General features: G+C 40.9%; 1 protein-coding gene across 1 annotated transcript in view; it reads right to left on the bottom strand.

The window, feature by feature from the left end:
* LOC109634906 (collagen alpha-1(XXV) chain) overlaps positions 1-16,545 on the bottom strand; it is a 139,944-nt gene that overhangs the window by 17,288 nt on the left and 106,111 nt on the right. Inside the window, exons 11-19 of the mRNA XM_069518703.1 lie at positions 15,496-15,540; positions 13,429-13,473; positions 12,841-12,867; positions 10,384-10,428; positions 6,007-6,039; positions 4,824-4,859; positions 3,034-3,078; positions 1,552-1,614; positions 237-305 (exon numbers count right to left, since the gene is read on the bottom strand). Of these exons, the coding sequence (XP_069374804.1) occupies positions 237-305; positions 1,552-1,614; positions 3,034-3,078; positions 4,824-4,859; positions 6,007-6,039; positions 10,384-10,428; positions 12,841-12,867; positions 13,429-13,473; positions 15,496-15,540 (408 nt within the window). The remainder of the gene's footprint in view (positions 1-236; positions 306-1,551; positions 1,615-3,033; positions 3,079-4,823; positions 4,860-6,006; positions 6,040-10,383; positions 10,429-12,840; positions 12,868-13,428; positions 13,474-15,495; positions 15,541-16,545) is intronic.

Genomic DNA, 16,545 nt, shown 5'->3' with positions numbered 1-16,545 from the left:
GCTAAAATGACAGACAACTTCTTTGAGACAATTTCAATCTGTTTACACACACACATTCTAAAAGTAGATTTTCAGATTCATGTACACATTCACAAATCTCATTACACGCAGACTGAGATTTTTTTTGGGGTGTAATTTCACCAGGAAGACTCTAGATGGCAGCAAATATCAATCAACCACATGAGAGAAAGGATTATTATGTGCATAAAATCCACATGAGCATATTAATCACTGACCTTTGGTCCAACGTATCCAATTTCTCCGCGCTCACCCTTCCCTGGTGGCCCGTGGTCGCCCCTCTCACCCTAAACAGGCAAAAGAACCAAAAGAAAAATGCTCAAAGTGTGTAAGCGTAGTTCTCCTGCAACCTGGATTACCTAAGAGTTAGAGAGAACTGCTGACGTGTGCACGATCTGAATATCAGGCGTGATTCAATGACCTTAATGTTATGCAGTGCTGACATGACGAAGGAATCTACCATCAGAACATCCCGTCATTCTCATGAGTTTGCTTACTTCACAGAAAGGGAATCGTAGAGATTTATGCAGAATCAGCACAATCCGCTTGCAGGTAGATTGTGATGGTTGACAAGGTTAAAGGAAAAAAAGAAACAAACATCTGCATCCAACTTTGTGTCCTCTAAAGTTGAATCTTTTAGGAAAAAAATGCAAGTCCTTTTTTTGTGCAGTGGTATTCCTTTTGAATTAGAGCCTGTCCGTTTGGGTGCAAGCAGGATTACGCAAAAGCTGCTTGGGCCAGATGCAGGTTTTTCTTTTCATGTTATTTAACATTGAATTTTCATCATTTTTGTTGATTTCTCAGAATAATTCATGGATCTTGATGAAAAAAAAAAAATCAAGTATGTTTAGGGAACTGATATTTATGAGATATGACAGATTAAAATCCAGATCTAGTTGATTTAAATGATGTTTCATAAGCAGACTGTTGACTCTGTGAAGGTAATCGGCTGGACTGAATGCCACCTGACTTTCTTACAGCGAAGTGACTAAATAGAGCCAATAGATGGGGCTGTGGTATAACTCAGGGCCCCTACATTTGATGACTTATTGCTGATACTCAAAGCCGAGTGGGACACAACCATTATTCAGCAGTGTTGAGTCAATAAACCTTTGTCTTTTGGTTTTCAAATAACTGCTCGGTAATGACATCTTGAAAATAAACCCACAGACTAATAGTGGGTGAGATGTTAAAATAAAATCGTGAGCAGACCTGAGCATGGAAAAACCATCAAATCAAATATTTGCAGCTATGGCTTTAAATTAGATGTAGACGTCCATGTACGTCAGAGGATGATGCCAAGCGAAAACATCTTGATAATCAATGCAAAACAACCAATTATGATGCGAACAGTAATTCTTGTGTCAGGACGATCGCAGCTGGATCCACAGCGTGATAATGTCACCACTTAAAGGGAGAGGCAACGATGAGCTCATTCTGACAACTTCAGAGGCTTAAACACATTGATACGGAGATATTAAAGCAGTTGAATATCATTGTCAGACCTGAAAAATCACACCGAACATCACCCACCTTCGTTCCTGGGAGTCCGGGAAGACCTGGCTCTCCCTGGGGGCCGAGGAACCCAGGCTCACCCTTGGAAAAAATAAAATAAAATCAGCAAATATTACAAGTTTGGGTGTAGCTCTACCTCCACCTGCTGTTACTGAACACTACAAAAGATTCATGGGCAAACAGGCATGCAACTTACTGCTCACAACTTGGCACGTGCACACAGGGTCACATGCACAAATCTGACACACACACACACGCGGGTGTAAAATGATCAGCGGCTTGTTAATTCATCCCCTGGTTTCTCTTAATCAAAGACTCCCCCTTATGAGCTGTAATCGATTATGACTAAACTGGTTAGAAGCTCATCAGGGCACAAAAGTTTTCTGCAAAAACCAGGTTCTTAGCCGCCACTTTGGGGCTTCACGAGGCGCAACGCTCGATTTGATTTGATTTACATTTGATTGTGAAATGACTTAATTGGAGCACATTGCAAAACCATCTGCAACCAGGCCCCCCTCCCCTTTCCCCCTGTAGTGTAGCCGGCGCTATGGAAGCCTTTGGATTGGTAACTAACGCTGGCTTCAATTTTTGATTGGATAAACAGTGAGGAATGTGCAGCAGAACAAAAAGGAAAGCCGCACTCAGAACCCGTGAGTGCTACGTTAGCAAAATATTGTTAGAACCCATCAAGCATTCAGGCTTCTTAAGTAAAAACAGGAGAATATAAAATATAAAATGAAAGAGCTTTTTTTGTTTTTTACAAGGCTGGCACATTACAAGCAAAAACAGAAAAAGAAGAAAAATCTAAAACAGCAACAAGCATCGTGTCATCATGCTTGTTTGAGCATTCCTTGCATTCACAGGTTATATACTTCAAGCTAATGATCTGAAAGTACATTGGGGTGATTGCTATTCTTGATGGCAGAGAATTATCATGTGCATTTAGTTTGTTCTTTTATGAGGCAGTAAAAAAAACAAAACAAGCTCCTTCGCTAAAACAATAAAAGCCTAGTTCGGAGAAAATGGAGATAAATAAAAATCAAAGTTCCTCTCCTTAATAAGCAGTAGTATTTTGCAATGAGCCTCTTGGTGCCCCTTCCATAAAGTGTTTTCAAGGGAGGCAGGGGTCTGATCGTTAATTCATAGACCTCTGTGCGATTCACAAACCTTAATGAGTCCGTTTTCTTGCTGACTTGGGGCATGGTCAGATCTAAAGACTGTTTGGCCTTGTCAAGTTTACCTAAGCTCCTTACTTCCTTTTTTTCTGCAATTAAAGCACAGGTATTACTGCGCCTCTGCCGCTGCAGCAGATATAATCTTGTGGTCTCTGTGCAAATCCCACACAGCAGAAGAGGCAAGATTATGAGACCTTGGACGCGTCGTACCTAACGCATGACGAAAGGTCAGCTGAGTTTGGATCTGCTATGTACGGGGCTGAAGTGAATGGACGGGGACAACACTGGATGGAATGACTGAGGGTAAAAACAGCGAAGCATTTACCTTTATCCCTGGGAGTCCAGGCAGCCCTGGAAGTCCTGGCTCTCCCTACATAGGAAGAGTGTGACATGTTACAGCCAAAGCCAAGCTAAGCTGAGTCCAGCCTCATCTATCGGCTCGTTGGGGTTCTATTGCTTAATTTTCAGTGTTTTCTTTTCTGCTCTTATTCTGAAAAGTGCTCTCTCTGCTGTCCATGAGTGTAAGTTGACAGTCGTTTGGTTGCGGTGAGCACTAGCAGAAGGTATCGCACATGCACTTTCATAGCAACTCATGCAGCCATGGCTCGACAGTGGGATTAGTGCTTGTTAGCCATCTACAAAGTGCAAAAGTAGTTGTATTATGATTTGACTGGTTTGGGCAGGTGCAAAAAGCTCTGCTTTCTGGAAGGAAAAACTGTCTGATACTGCTTGAAGCTGCAAAAAGCTGATGGAGAGAGCTGTCGAGGTCGTTACGAGCTTGGCAGTGCGAGGAGTCGAGAGTTGGCCTATTTCTCCGTCAGCAAGGTCGGGTCATTGTCAAGTCGAGAACTCCATTTACTTCCATTACATACGAGTTTGTCATTTAATCCAACTGTGGAAAAATCTGAGGTCAAGTCCCATGTGAGGCCTCGTCGACATTTTCAAAAACTAAATTTCAGGATAATTTAACGCTCTGTTAAGACCATTGTATTTATGACGTATGAAAAGAACTGATTAGCGCCGCACAAGAATGATCAAGTATAGTGGCACTCTGGGGATCAGACACAGGGCTGTAAATTTCCATCATGGCCAATGAAAGCATTGTAAAAACTAATGAACAAAATGTCTTTCTTGTAGACGAGTACTTTAACAACACCATCCTCTGAATAGTATTAGGAGCAAAAACTCAATCTCCTGATAGTAGTTATGATGAGAAATAGAATTTGTAAATTGTCAGCACAAGCAGAATGAGAGATTAGATAAGCAGCGAAAAACAAAATGGTTCGGCCGCAAGTGCTTTCTTTGCAACACAGTGTAAAAAAATAAAAAAGACATTAGCCAAAAGCCCTTCTGTCTCTCTGGAACCAGTTTGTCCAACAAGAGAAAAGAGAAGCAGGAATTAAAGGGGTGCAGCACTTGGGATTAAAAAGTATAATTAAATGGAGCACTGTTGCAATCTGGGGACAAATATTGCACTTGATTTTGCAGGAAAATAGCTCCTCCTCTGCTGCATGCAGAGTGCTTGACCTGCGAAAATTGGCGTAGTTGGACTAATGCAAAGAAAAATCACAGGATCACGTGCATGCACCAGAAGTACAGGTCACGTTACGCTAAACCAAAAACATCCAAAAGATTCAGTGTGTGCTCAGAAGTGTTGGTTAAATACCTGGGAGCTTACACGGGCTCAGAACAAGTATCAAGCCAAAGCAAATGTAAAATGAGTCGGAGCGCTGTGATGTTCGTGTCGGGGTCTGCTCAGTGAGCTCCTTCCCCCCACCGTGTACAACCGTCCTTATTACATTTTCAACTGTGAGGTTCAACTGAGTTAGGAATGCTGTTGTCAAAAGCCGAGCGAGGCCCATTATATTTTCTTGCACAACAGACTTGAGCTCTAGCATGAAAACGTAAATGTGTGCGTATTCATGAAAACGGCATTTGATTATTTTCTGCTGCTGTGCCGTCAAATATTTTATAGTATCAACACAGAAACCATTAACAAACAGTAAAGACTCAAAAGACACTTATGATTAAAACTGTCCTACCACCACTGGTGAATCTTATCTAATGCTACCATCTGTGTATTTAAGGAAAATGTGATTAAAGTGCAGTCGTTACCTTGTGTCCACTTCGTCCAGGCTCTCCAGGTTCACCCTGTAATACATGCAAAGAGTTTTCTTTTCAATTGCTTTATCTCTGCATTGGGCTGCATTGGTTATTTGTAAATCCAAGTTTTCCTTCCCATGGCTTCATGTTTTGTGATTCTAGTTAAGGATTTTGACATTTTTATAAACATTTAACAAAAGATTACGTTGCTGTTAAAAAGCATTTTGATGCCACAGAGACGCTGGGCCTCCTCTAAATCATTCAACGTAATTCAGAAATGGGCACATTTACACGTGTTCTGGAAATGTATGAAGATGCAAAAGATGAAGGCATATCCTTGTAAATTGAATGTAACTATATGTCAACGTTGTGATTTTTTCCTCTTATCTTCTTTTGTATACTTGCATAATTGGAAGTGTATAAACAAAGCATTTTGATAAGTAGTGCCAGATATGTCAACTACAATATGACTCCTCATATATCATTTATTAGCAATTTGGATGTGGTTGAGTGAGCTAGGTTACCAGTTACACATGGTAATTAGAATACTTCAAACCTTATCAAGCGAATACATTTACATAGACAGCAATATTCTGATGAATCACCTTATTTTGAATTACATTTTTTATTATGATGTTGAATATTTCATTTATGTAGCCGTTTTCATGTTGCAGAGCACAGTCTGATAATGACCAGTTGGTAACTTCCGTCTTTATGATGCAATGACAGAATATTAAACGTGAAGTGAATCTTTGTTTCCAGGTTCTTACCCCAAATCACCAACTCCCAACCCCCTGACCCTACGTGAGGAAGCATTAAGCTTTCTGATTCCATGACTCTGACCATTAGATAAGTTAACTCAAGTGTAGGCCTATTGTAGTAAGTGTCATGCAGCAATATAGAGGAGGAGAAAACCCCTTTTAAGAGCCATATTATGCAAACACAGACCTTTGTCCAGGTTCCCTTTATGTGCAACTGTGTCCCAAATCAAGGGCAGTTCACATTTTAAGACCGACTGCGATGCAGCGGTGCAACTAAACAGTCCTATTTTGACAAATGCATCCTTTCATCCCAGAGCAACGAAGGCTCGGGTGGATAAGGAACAAACTTTCCAAGGATTCATCGCACTTCAAAAAAAACAGTTGCAACCAACTCCTTATGAAGATCAAGAAAGTGACAGTAGCTTAGCTCTTACCTTGATGCCAGCTGCGGAGGAGCCTGCATCTCCCTAAGGATAAAGGTAAAAACAAAAATCAGAGAGGTACAGCACGAAAAAACTGTCGTAACAGAGGTTATTTAAGACCCAATAAGGTCTTCTCTACTGTCATAAAAGGAATGATTAATACTGTGCAATTACAGGGACAAAAGCAATGAAAGATTATATGCTGTTCAGATTAAATGCACCTCATCACAAAAACTTGAGAAAGTTTTGTTCTTTACTACAGTACTGTTATTTTCACACTGTCAAGAGTCTGACACTATAAAGATCCCCAACAGTACATGAGGAAAAGAGCCTGATAGATATACTGCACTAAGGGCAGCCATTTAATCACTTTCTTCATTGCATCACTTCAGGTAGGGTGTGGAACCAGAAGGCGACAGCGCTACTTAAATCACACTTTTCTAGAACTCAGACGCCCAGAACCAAGCCCTCTTTGATGCATTGCATTACTGCTGCAGTGTACAGTAAAAACAGACATAAAATAAGGGGCCAATAAGTGTAATTATGGGCGGTTGGTGGGAAAAGGGACTGCGGAGAAGGAGACAGGGTCTGTAGCTCTGGTGTGGACTGTGGTTTCACTGCACATACGCCTAACGCTCAGAAGTTGCTGAAGGAATGTCGCTCGCCCTCAGCTTTTTATGGGAGTCATTACGATGCATTGCACACAAGGCATGTTTAATTATGGCGTTTTTTTTGTTTTTTTTTACAGTAAACTGTTTATAGCTGGGCTTTGTTGCATACTTAGGGGCACCTCTATCCCAGTCTTAAAATGAATCATTTAAATTTTTAATTTGGGCATTTTCACAAGTGCTTTTTTATGAAGATGATCTGAGAGGATGATGATTTCATAAATTAAAAATGATTTTGGTCACATATTTAAGAAACAACATGGAGGCCATGATGTGGTTGACATAAAAATCATAATAAAAGATAATAAACTTCACATTATTCTTACTTTTTTTCACTTGATTGAATAATTGTTTCCACAAAAATGCATCAAAGTAGGAACCTGTTTGTTTTTGGCAAGGATATATAAGAATGCCCCACATCTGTGCTTCATTGCTACATCTTGTACAAAAAGATGTAAAGTGCGGGATGAAGCTGTGTGCGTTGTTAAATTTTGCCAGGATGAGCTCATGAGGATCTAATTCCAGGAAAAAACGAAACTTAACAGCACAGTTTACACAATTTTAGTCAAAGAGTCATCACACGCCATGTGAAAACAAGTATTGGTGAATGCTACACATGCAATTAACACTCCCCTCCCCTGCTGCCGAGCTGATAAACACCACTGATGTTTTCCGTCCTGACAAACCGAACGCGGGTGACACCGAGTTGAAGAAGCTGGTGAGAGTTTTCGCTGGTTCGATGTCTTCCAAGTGAAGTATGAAGAGATGGAAAAAGAAGTGGAGTTGGGGGGTGAGTCGAGGTGTGGCACACAGCGCTGAAATGTCCCAGCTGGGCCAATTACCACCACGAGACCACAACTTGTGATTTAACCGCGGAGCAGAGCAGGAGGGAGAGCTGTCGCCGCAGCTCCATTTTATTATAGGCACCCAAAGCTGTCACTGCATATTTAAACATAATAGTGCGAAGAACTTCTAATGCATGTTTGGTAAATAAGCCCCCCCCCCCAGCTGTTTCCCTGGTGAGAGCGAATGACATGGAGAGAATTAATCAGCGAGCTAAGAAGCCAGAATGAGTTTGCGATGAAATGTCACATTTAAATGCCGTCGCCGCCCTTGAATCGTACTTCATATTAGGATCGTTAGCAGAGGTGACCACATTCAGAGGCCTCAGCTGAATATCAACCTCGATGTGTGGCAACATGGGCGATTGGCTGGAGAGAGGCCCTCGCCAACAGGCTGAACCCAGGCCAGTTCACAACAGCTTGGACCGGATCTCAGGATTCAGATTTTAAACCAATCGCTGTGCCACGTCAGACAGAGCCAAACGTTCACAGCCTAGAACTTCCCAAAACTAATTCACGAGTTCACTCTGTCATTATTTCTCTTTTCTAAACCATTAAATAATTTTTCTATCTGCGAGGGTCAACTTTTCGATGAGAAGAGTCAAAGTTAATTTCACACCTAATTCAACACTTAAACAGAGTGCAGCTCAAGTAAATGGTTTAGAACTCCAGCTTTTAACTGTGGTAATGATTTGTTTTAAAAGGAGGTCAGATATGGACATGCACAGGCCGTCGGAAACAGTTGGTGATGAAGCAACACAGCAGGTAATGTGCAACATAAATATATAAAGAGTACATTTACTCAAACACTGTAATGAGGTAGAACTTTAAGATACTTTTTAACTCCAATACAATGTTTGATAATATCAATACCGACTTTGCAAATCAATGAGACGTATTAATTCCCTTTCAAAGCTGTGGATCGTTATTCTACTCTCGCACAGCACCACAAAATGGTGAACTCATGATATAGTGGATATATTAGTGGGTGATTTCACACAGCAGGGTCTGTGGTCTCTCTTTTTCTCCCCCCCATCATTATGCCTTTGTATCATCCACAGCCTTGCAACGCTGCCCCCCTATCCTACATCTCCCTGAGGTCTCTCTGCTCACCGTCCTGAAGTGCTCGCTGCCTCACCTCTCACCTCGCTTTACCACACTCTTCCCCACAGTGCTTGCTGGGTATTGTTAACTTTGGCATCTTCAGGCCTGGAGGAGTGAAGATGCCCTCCCCTGCTCCCCTCACCCCTCAAGCTGCCCCCTCTATTCTCCAGTTTCTTCTTTCATATATAAAACAATAAATATCAGGGATGAGCAGTCGATTGGACAGAAAAAGTCTTTCGTGCTTCAGCTTGTGGAACGACAGTTTTCTCCACTGGCCCAACCCGTCTTTCAGCACGCTCACTTGAAAAATAAATCGGCCCATGGTATGTGTGTGTGACATATGTTAAACGCAGCTGGATAGACATCTTGATTGAAAAGCAATTATTCCCACCATATGTTCTTCACTGTAAAAAAAAATGCTCACTTTACATCCTGATGTTTACAATCTGAAGAGATAGGGTCATCACATGTAATCTAATGAAAAGATCTGCAGGATTTCCAGCTCTTTACACAACGTTCTGTCTCTTTTTATTGAAAAATACACAGACCCGCCTGCTCTCGAAGAATGAATGGCAGATGACTGGCTACAGAAGTCTGAATTCCCATGGCGCTCAATTTTTCTTGATCATTCCTGCACAAAATGTTTTCCTTTTTTCAGCCCCCCCCCCTCCCCTTCCTTTTACTGCGCTAAGGTGGAACAGATCAAAGCTGTGCTGGAGCTGCAAACTTTTATCGCCCTCCACTTTCCCTTTTGTTCGCTCATTTTTCCACAGATGATATCCTGCATCTGTTTCCCTCAAATGGTGTCTTTCTTGGCAGCCGGGTTCGGCACTCTTTTAAAAACCAGAATACCCATAAAGTGAGAAGTTATCAAAGTTGTTCTCTGCTGCACAGCAATAAATTGACAGTGACATTTTGAGTACACTGCTTCTATTCTGCTGCTGCTGCTGCTGCTGCTGCTCTATCAGTTATGTTGTGTTTTCTTATACCTAATCCAGGATTTCTCCAGTGTATAAAACTTCACAGTATTTTGTGTCCGCTGCCTGTTCTCTGTTACCATGTGTACCTTGTTTTTGGCAAATTTGGGAATAAATATTATTTTTTCTCAGAAGTGTGAGAAGCTGAATCAACATTTTCAAACGATCATTTATTCCAATCTCTAATTATTTCATTTGTAAAATGCTTTAAATCAAATCTGAAGGGAAAAGACGCCCAAATGTTGCCATGGTATCACCCAATACAAATAGGAATGATTTATTTTCATAAATACTGCTGTTGTAAGATGATGATAACAAAGGGATGTGGCAAGTTCTGGAAGGGATGTATAATCTGACTCTGGACACGAACAAAACAATCTTAAGAACAAAAGCTTTTTGGAGAGAAATATGAATCTGAACAATCTGTCCAGCACACGAGCTTGACTCTAAGTTTTTTAGAAATTGATCCCAACTTGACGAGCTGTCTTGATGATAAATGGTCCCAAATTGATGCAGGAGCCATCCAGGCAGAAGGAAGTAGAGTCGGCATGGCACAGCAATTAAGTCTACATTAAGCACAAAGGACGCATCAAGTGCCAGGACGATTGCCGTTGTGCAGCCTTGACTTCAGCTGATGGCACTTGACCTTGGCTACTCTCCACAGATCTCCTCTCAGATGGCTGACATCAACCTCTTTTTTATGTTTTACAGCCACGGCCAAACTCTCTGCTGTTTCTCTGAGCAGGTTCCAAGACATAAACAAAAGAGAATGAAAGGATAGAAGTGGAGTTTACATACCTTCTCCCCCATATCCCCTTTCGGACCGTCTTCACCCATATCACCCTGCGATGAAATCACACAGAGGCAATCACAAAAACATAACGAGAATGTGTCAGTCGGGAGCAGAAACTCTAAAGAAAAACATGATTTCTTTATCTCTATGCCAGGCTGAACATGCATAATACACAGCAGGACTTTGATAAATCTTCTCTTTCCGTGATTGACTGCACTGTAAAACAGCTTAAAGGACGCTTGGAGATGATGTGCCATTACTGCGCATGTTAAATTCACTTTGGTCACTAACAGAGTCATCACACGTGGTTCCAATATGACTGATTTCAGGTGATGTAATACACTCCATGGGGCATCATGGCGATCAGAAACTCCTGGCATCAGCTGTGAAGAATATGGCTTCTAAATGTTTTCCATCTGAGCAGAATGAAGCCGATTGAATGTCAGGGTTGTATTTGGCCACACTAGTGGCTCTAGGGAAGGCGGTGTTGGGTCTAATTCTTTGGTCCCAAAGGATTGGGGGGGATTGCCTTTTTTATATTTTGTTCATACATTCATCGTCCATGAGTAATGGAACCAGGATCTACTGACTTTTCCTCTGGTCTCACCATGAGCTTGGAAGTTGTGGTTGATTGAAATATCAATTCAGCTCAATCCATCAAATTTAGCTTGACTAAGATGAACATGGTAAGCACAGCATGCGCTTAAAGCAACATTATGTAACTTTTTTACCTAAAAAAAGGCAATATTTTAATTCCCAACTATTCTTACACCATGCAACTTTGCTCAATGGGGAATCTCCTGCAAGAAACTGACTATTAGTCACTGCTTAAGTTGCCAGAATAAGGCCCAGCAAGTTCAAATGTCATGCTGACCAGTAGATGAGTAAAAAAGACTTGAAAATCAATAAAAACCAGCATCGATCTCAATATTCAGCAAGGAAACTTGATTTTTTTCTCTACACAAAAAACACTTGGGAGATCGGAAACGGAGGTTAAATGACTGAATCAACACGTGTGGCTGCAGAGGGAGCTGTTGCTCAGTAAAAGTAACATCGTGTTGCTTTAACATTGGCCCCTATGTGTCCCTCCAGCCCCCAAAACCTACAGATTGGTGCAGCCTCTTCGCCTTGTTGATAGAATACTTTCACTGCTCTTAATCCAGTTGACATATTCCTAATTGGATGGTGATTTGCTAATCCAAGGATTTAAAATAAAAGTTTGTGTCAGGACTTCAAGAAATGAACAGTTACAGGCTCTGTGCTTCTGCACCAAACAGTTTTTTAATCTGTCAAAGGCTGGCATTATTTTGAGCCTGCTGGCTCTTCTTTAGCAACCAATGCCAAAAACAACAGTTAATGTTAACATATGTGTCTCATCTCAAAATAAAAACTCCTCCATGGCACTTTGAGACGAGTGAGTTTCAGTGCCGTCGTTGGCAGGAAATTGATCTTTTCTCTTTTTCTTTTTTTTTAAACCACAATTTCATGTCAAGTAAGTGGAAGCCTAACAAACTGCAAATCTAGAAAAACATATTCAAATTTGAAATCAAAGGTTGTGTGGAGAACATTGACCTAAGAAGTAAATGAGATTAGTTTTCAAATTCTGTATTGACATCAAGTTTTCATCAGCAAATGAATTATGGATAATGTTACCAACTATGACAGTATTTGTTCGACATGAATTTTCCTGCTTGCTCTTAGTTAACAAAGCCAAAAAGTGTTTTATAGCAGCTTTCAGACAAGCACTGAAATCCGGACATTTTCCTGAAATTTTGCAACCTTATGCAAAATGATGCAACCTTTGACACAGTAAAATAACAAAAGCCGAAAATATGTCCTTTCTCCAATGGCTCAGTAAACAGTTTCTATGCAAATTTATGTTCATTTCCATCCAGCTTATTCTCCACAGGACAGTTATGTTACTGTGAACAATGGTTGCCGCCTGCTGAACCACAGTATTACACTGAATCAGGAGTATTAATGATGGTAAATAAGTCTCCGATTTGACAAGAGACTCGGATCAACAACTGAGACAAACCGCCTGAAGGCAGGTTTTGTGGTCGATGAAGCACGCTGAGTCATCTCCACCCTCCCCATGCAGCATGCCTCACTCTCGACTTGCTCAATGTTCACACCTCCCACTCGCTGCTGTCCAACTTCAGAGAAAATGGGCACCATTAGAATTAGGGAGCAGGCAAGAACACGGCTGCTTCTCCTCAGTGGGGCTATTGTTAAGAGGCCTGGAGCCGGAGGAGGTTCAGTTTTGAGACTCCCTGAATCACCGACTTGCTCCCTGCAAAGATTTCACAGGGGGAGACCCCTTTGAAAAAACAAACAAGCTGGAGCCGTGAGAAGGAAAGACCGAGCCTATGTCGTTTTATCTCGAAGTCCTTCCTAACACATGGAGGGATATCGAGAGCGATGCTAACAATAATGTTAGGCGGTGCGAATAAGGGCTTTACCTTTTCACCTTGATCTCCCATTTCACCCTGTTGGGAAAGAAAGCAGAGTTTTAGACGCAGAGAAGCTCAGGGGGAGGTGGGTTCAACTGGAAGAATTATTGCAGCCACTGAGGGTCAGATTGTATCTGGGGTTAAATTCATGTTGGATCATGGAAACTCTCTTGTGTTATGTCTGACTTTTCGCCAGACAGACCCCCAAGTATCTGCTGTTTGAAGAATTTTTAAAACTTTCACAGTCAATACAATTCAAGCTAAAATTAAAATTTCATATGAATATTTAGCTATTGTTAGGTACCAATATAGCTTTAAATGATACACATGAATATCTGCTATGAAGATAACATGTTCATATTCATCTAATTTGCAAATACAGTTTATGCAAAAATGCCAAAAGTGTAAAAACATTTAACAAATGTGTAAAAGAAATATGGCAATGTTTCCAAAAAGTTATGGGGAAAACAATGTTTTTTTGATGGGGAAGGATGAAAAGTGAAAAAGAATTTCCAAACAATAAAAATATATTTAAAAAAAATATGATCACAATGAATTTACAAGAATAAGAGCACACAGGATATGTGCGCACCAGACCTTGACTCCAGGGATACCGTCCAATCCTGGAATGCCTACATCCCCCTACGGACAGCACAACATACACACATTGGCTGTATTGAGTGTGATGTTTAATTAATGTGAACTCTGATTTTAGATCAGAAGATATAAAAAGGTTAACATTTTCTCCCTCAACATAGAAAACCTTTGACCTTTAGAGAGATTAAGTTTGTGTCACCGGTAAACAGGTAGGTAACTTAACTTGTCAATAAATATCATACATTTTAAAACCCCAGCCGTATTGTAGAAAGGATTAACAAGCTGACTATAAGTCTAATTATTTCCTGTTTGGTTCTGAGTATGAGCAATAGAAGAAAGCCAAGTCTATCTGATGAATAAGAGTTAGCTGTTGGTGTGAGTCAGAGTTCTAACCTCAGCCACAGTCCCTCTGTTGCCAGAAACAATTAAGCGGCAGACCTCTGTTTATCACTTTCTTTAAAATTGCGAGATAGGACGTTTTTTTAAATTCACAGATTTCAAAGAGAATAATTTACGGATCTTGATGAAAAAATCAGGCATGTTTAGGGGACTGATATCTTTGAGAGTGTGACATTTGGTGCAACTTGAATTTAAGGGGACTGTTTAGGGAGATATGCGCTCCAGTTGTTTGTAGTTAGTAGTAAGGGTTTTACAGAAAAATCCTTCCTGATGTAATCTGGATGAAGCATTATGGGAATATTTATGTGTATGATCTGTGTTTCCAACCTTAACCCACTGAAACACCTACTGCTACCCCCCACTGCACACTAGCGGTGAATCTCCTCATAAACACTTTAATTATCATGTATCATCTATCAGCTCACATATGGCTGTCATTGTTGTAATGATGATGGAGCCATAAAACTGGTCCTGATGAGATTCGATTAGCAAACTCTCGGTGGATATCTATGTCAGATCAATATGACGTCTGCCAGTCATCCTGTCACTGCTCTCAATGCTGTATACAGTTCAACTTTCTGCATGAGCAACACTTACATACCAGAACATATTCTGTTTAATAACTGCATTGGAGTTCTGTTTCACGGGTGCTGGTATGGAATTAGGCCTTCAGCTTTTGTTTTCTCCAGAGGTCTCTACAAAATTAAAATTCTTCACTCTGGTTCCTATTATGGCCGTTCGTGCCTCTCCGCTCCTATCTGTGTAAATGTATGCTTGAGATTAGAAAGTAAGTGCCTCTCAAATCATCTCCTCATTCGTTCTCTTCACTTGTGCCATCTCTGGAATAAATATGCTTTTCCATTTATCCCCACTGTGAAACACCTGCACTGCATCTACTCAATTGGCTTCAAGAATGAGATGCAGGAACAAGCTGAGTGTGAGAGCAGGTTCACAGCCCCAAAAGGGATTTCGTGGCCCAGGGGATTTTTCCTGAATAGAAGAGTGGTTTGAAATATTTAGAACTTTTCTGATATGAACATATGTGCAGAAAAAAAGACGAGTGAAAATATTTTTGAGCGTTAAAGTCGGTCGTTTGAAGATAAAATACTTTCAGGTGTTGGCTTTCTCCACTTTTTTTGTTTTTTTTGGGAGGGAATCATTATTCCATACTAAGGCTAACATTAGACTACACTACTGCATTTAGAGAAAATCCTTTTATAAAACCAACGCTCAAATGAGCATGCCTGGCCACTAACTGGCGATAAAGTCTACACCAACGATTCGTCAAATACCACAGCATTGTTAGCATGCTCAGTGAGCTTATTTTCCTGTCAACCGATATCACCACCACCGAAGCAGCTTTGGGCAGGAGTGCGAAGGAGTTTTTGAAAATGTGCACTTTATAGTATAAATGTAAAAGTTTAGCAATATAAATTTGTTGCAGTTTTAAAATACATCCAAACAAGACAGCTGACTGAGCGAGCCTACTTATGAAACTTAAAATTTAAAATTAAAAGCAGACACCTACGTATGAGTAATAAAAGTATACATATTTTCCCTTTTAAACTCTCTAATCTATGGAAATCCAGTCCAAACAACTAGTTAACTACCAAAATCTAGCAGAAAAGTTTACACATACACAGAATGGTGCTTTTTGTATGAGCTCACCTTCAGTCCATCAACACCTGGGATTCCAGGAAGTCCAAGGGAACCCTGGGAAACAAACACAAAGGCCTTTAGGTATCAATGCAGAAAAAAACCAACTGCATTTTGCAAAAGTCACATAAATATATGACCATGCAGGTTTTCTCTCTCTGTCCTAACCACCTCCCAATGGACTCAACACCCAAAAAATGAAATAAAATCCTGTACATAACTTCAATCAAAAGTCGACACCACACGAAAACAGCCAAGAAGTGTTCCTGGGCTGCCCTGTCTATCCCTAACCCCACTTCTGCAGATACTGGTTTTGTCTTACAAAACCAGGGGAATATAAAAACTGCATGTCATATTTAAAGATCTGCTGGGTAGGTAGGCAGAGGGCGAGAATGGGAGAATAATTCTGTTGAGCTTTAAAATACAGCGGTTTGCTTATGTTGGCTATACGCCCACCCTCATTATATGAGTGATTTCCTGTTACCATGGTTACGTTTACATATCAGAGATGGATGTAATATTGGAACAAGAACTCGGAGCAATAATACTTCGAACTCATTTTGGTTATCCTCCAATATATCAAAAATATAAGTGGAAACCTCAGCTGCAGCATCCTGGGATGAAGGTGAAGGTGGGGAAGTTAGTAAAAAAAATATAATTCCAGCTTAGATAAGTTCAAAATATATGATTCACTTTAGTTCATGTAATGACACCAAATCAATCACTATGGCGATGAAACATGAATAAGCATTGACGTGGCCTCTCTGCTAAACACAGCACTCCACCGGCGGCAGATCTAATTGAGTAGCCTCGGGCCTTGCTTATGAGTCATTAACGTGGCGGTGTGTCATCGTTGAACCCTCAACACACACACACGCGCACACCCACACCGACAGGAGGCCTTGCCGACAGATGACAGCGCAGACAGGAAGTGTCTGATTGGGTTACACTGAACAAACACTGGCAGCTACCTGATGGCTGGATAAAGCTTACATCTGTTCCTCACATCAGCGCCGCCAGGGACCCGCCGCCTGTATCACAGCACTTAGCTCCAGGTTCTCT

The sequence above is a fragment of the Paralichthys olivaceus genome, chromosome 22 (assembly GCF_024713975.1).
Source record: "Paralichthys olivaceus isolate ysfri-2021 chromosome 22, ASM2471397v2, whole genome shotgun sequence".
Taxonomy (NCBI): domain Eukaryota; kingdom Metazoa; phylum Chordata; class Actinopteri; order Pleuronectiformes; family Paralichthyidae; genus Paralichthys; species Paralichthys olivaceus.
This window is presented reverse-complemented; position numbering and strand designations above follow the sequence as displayed.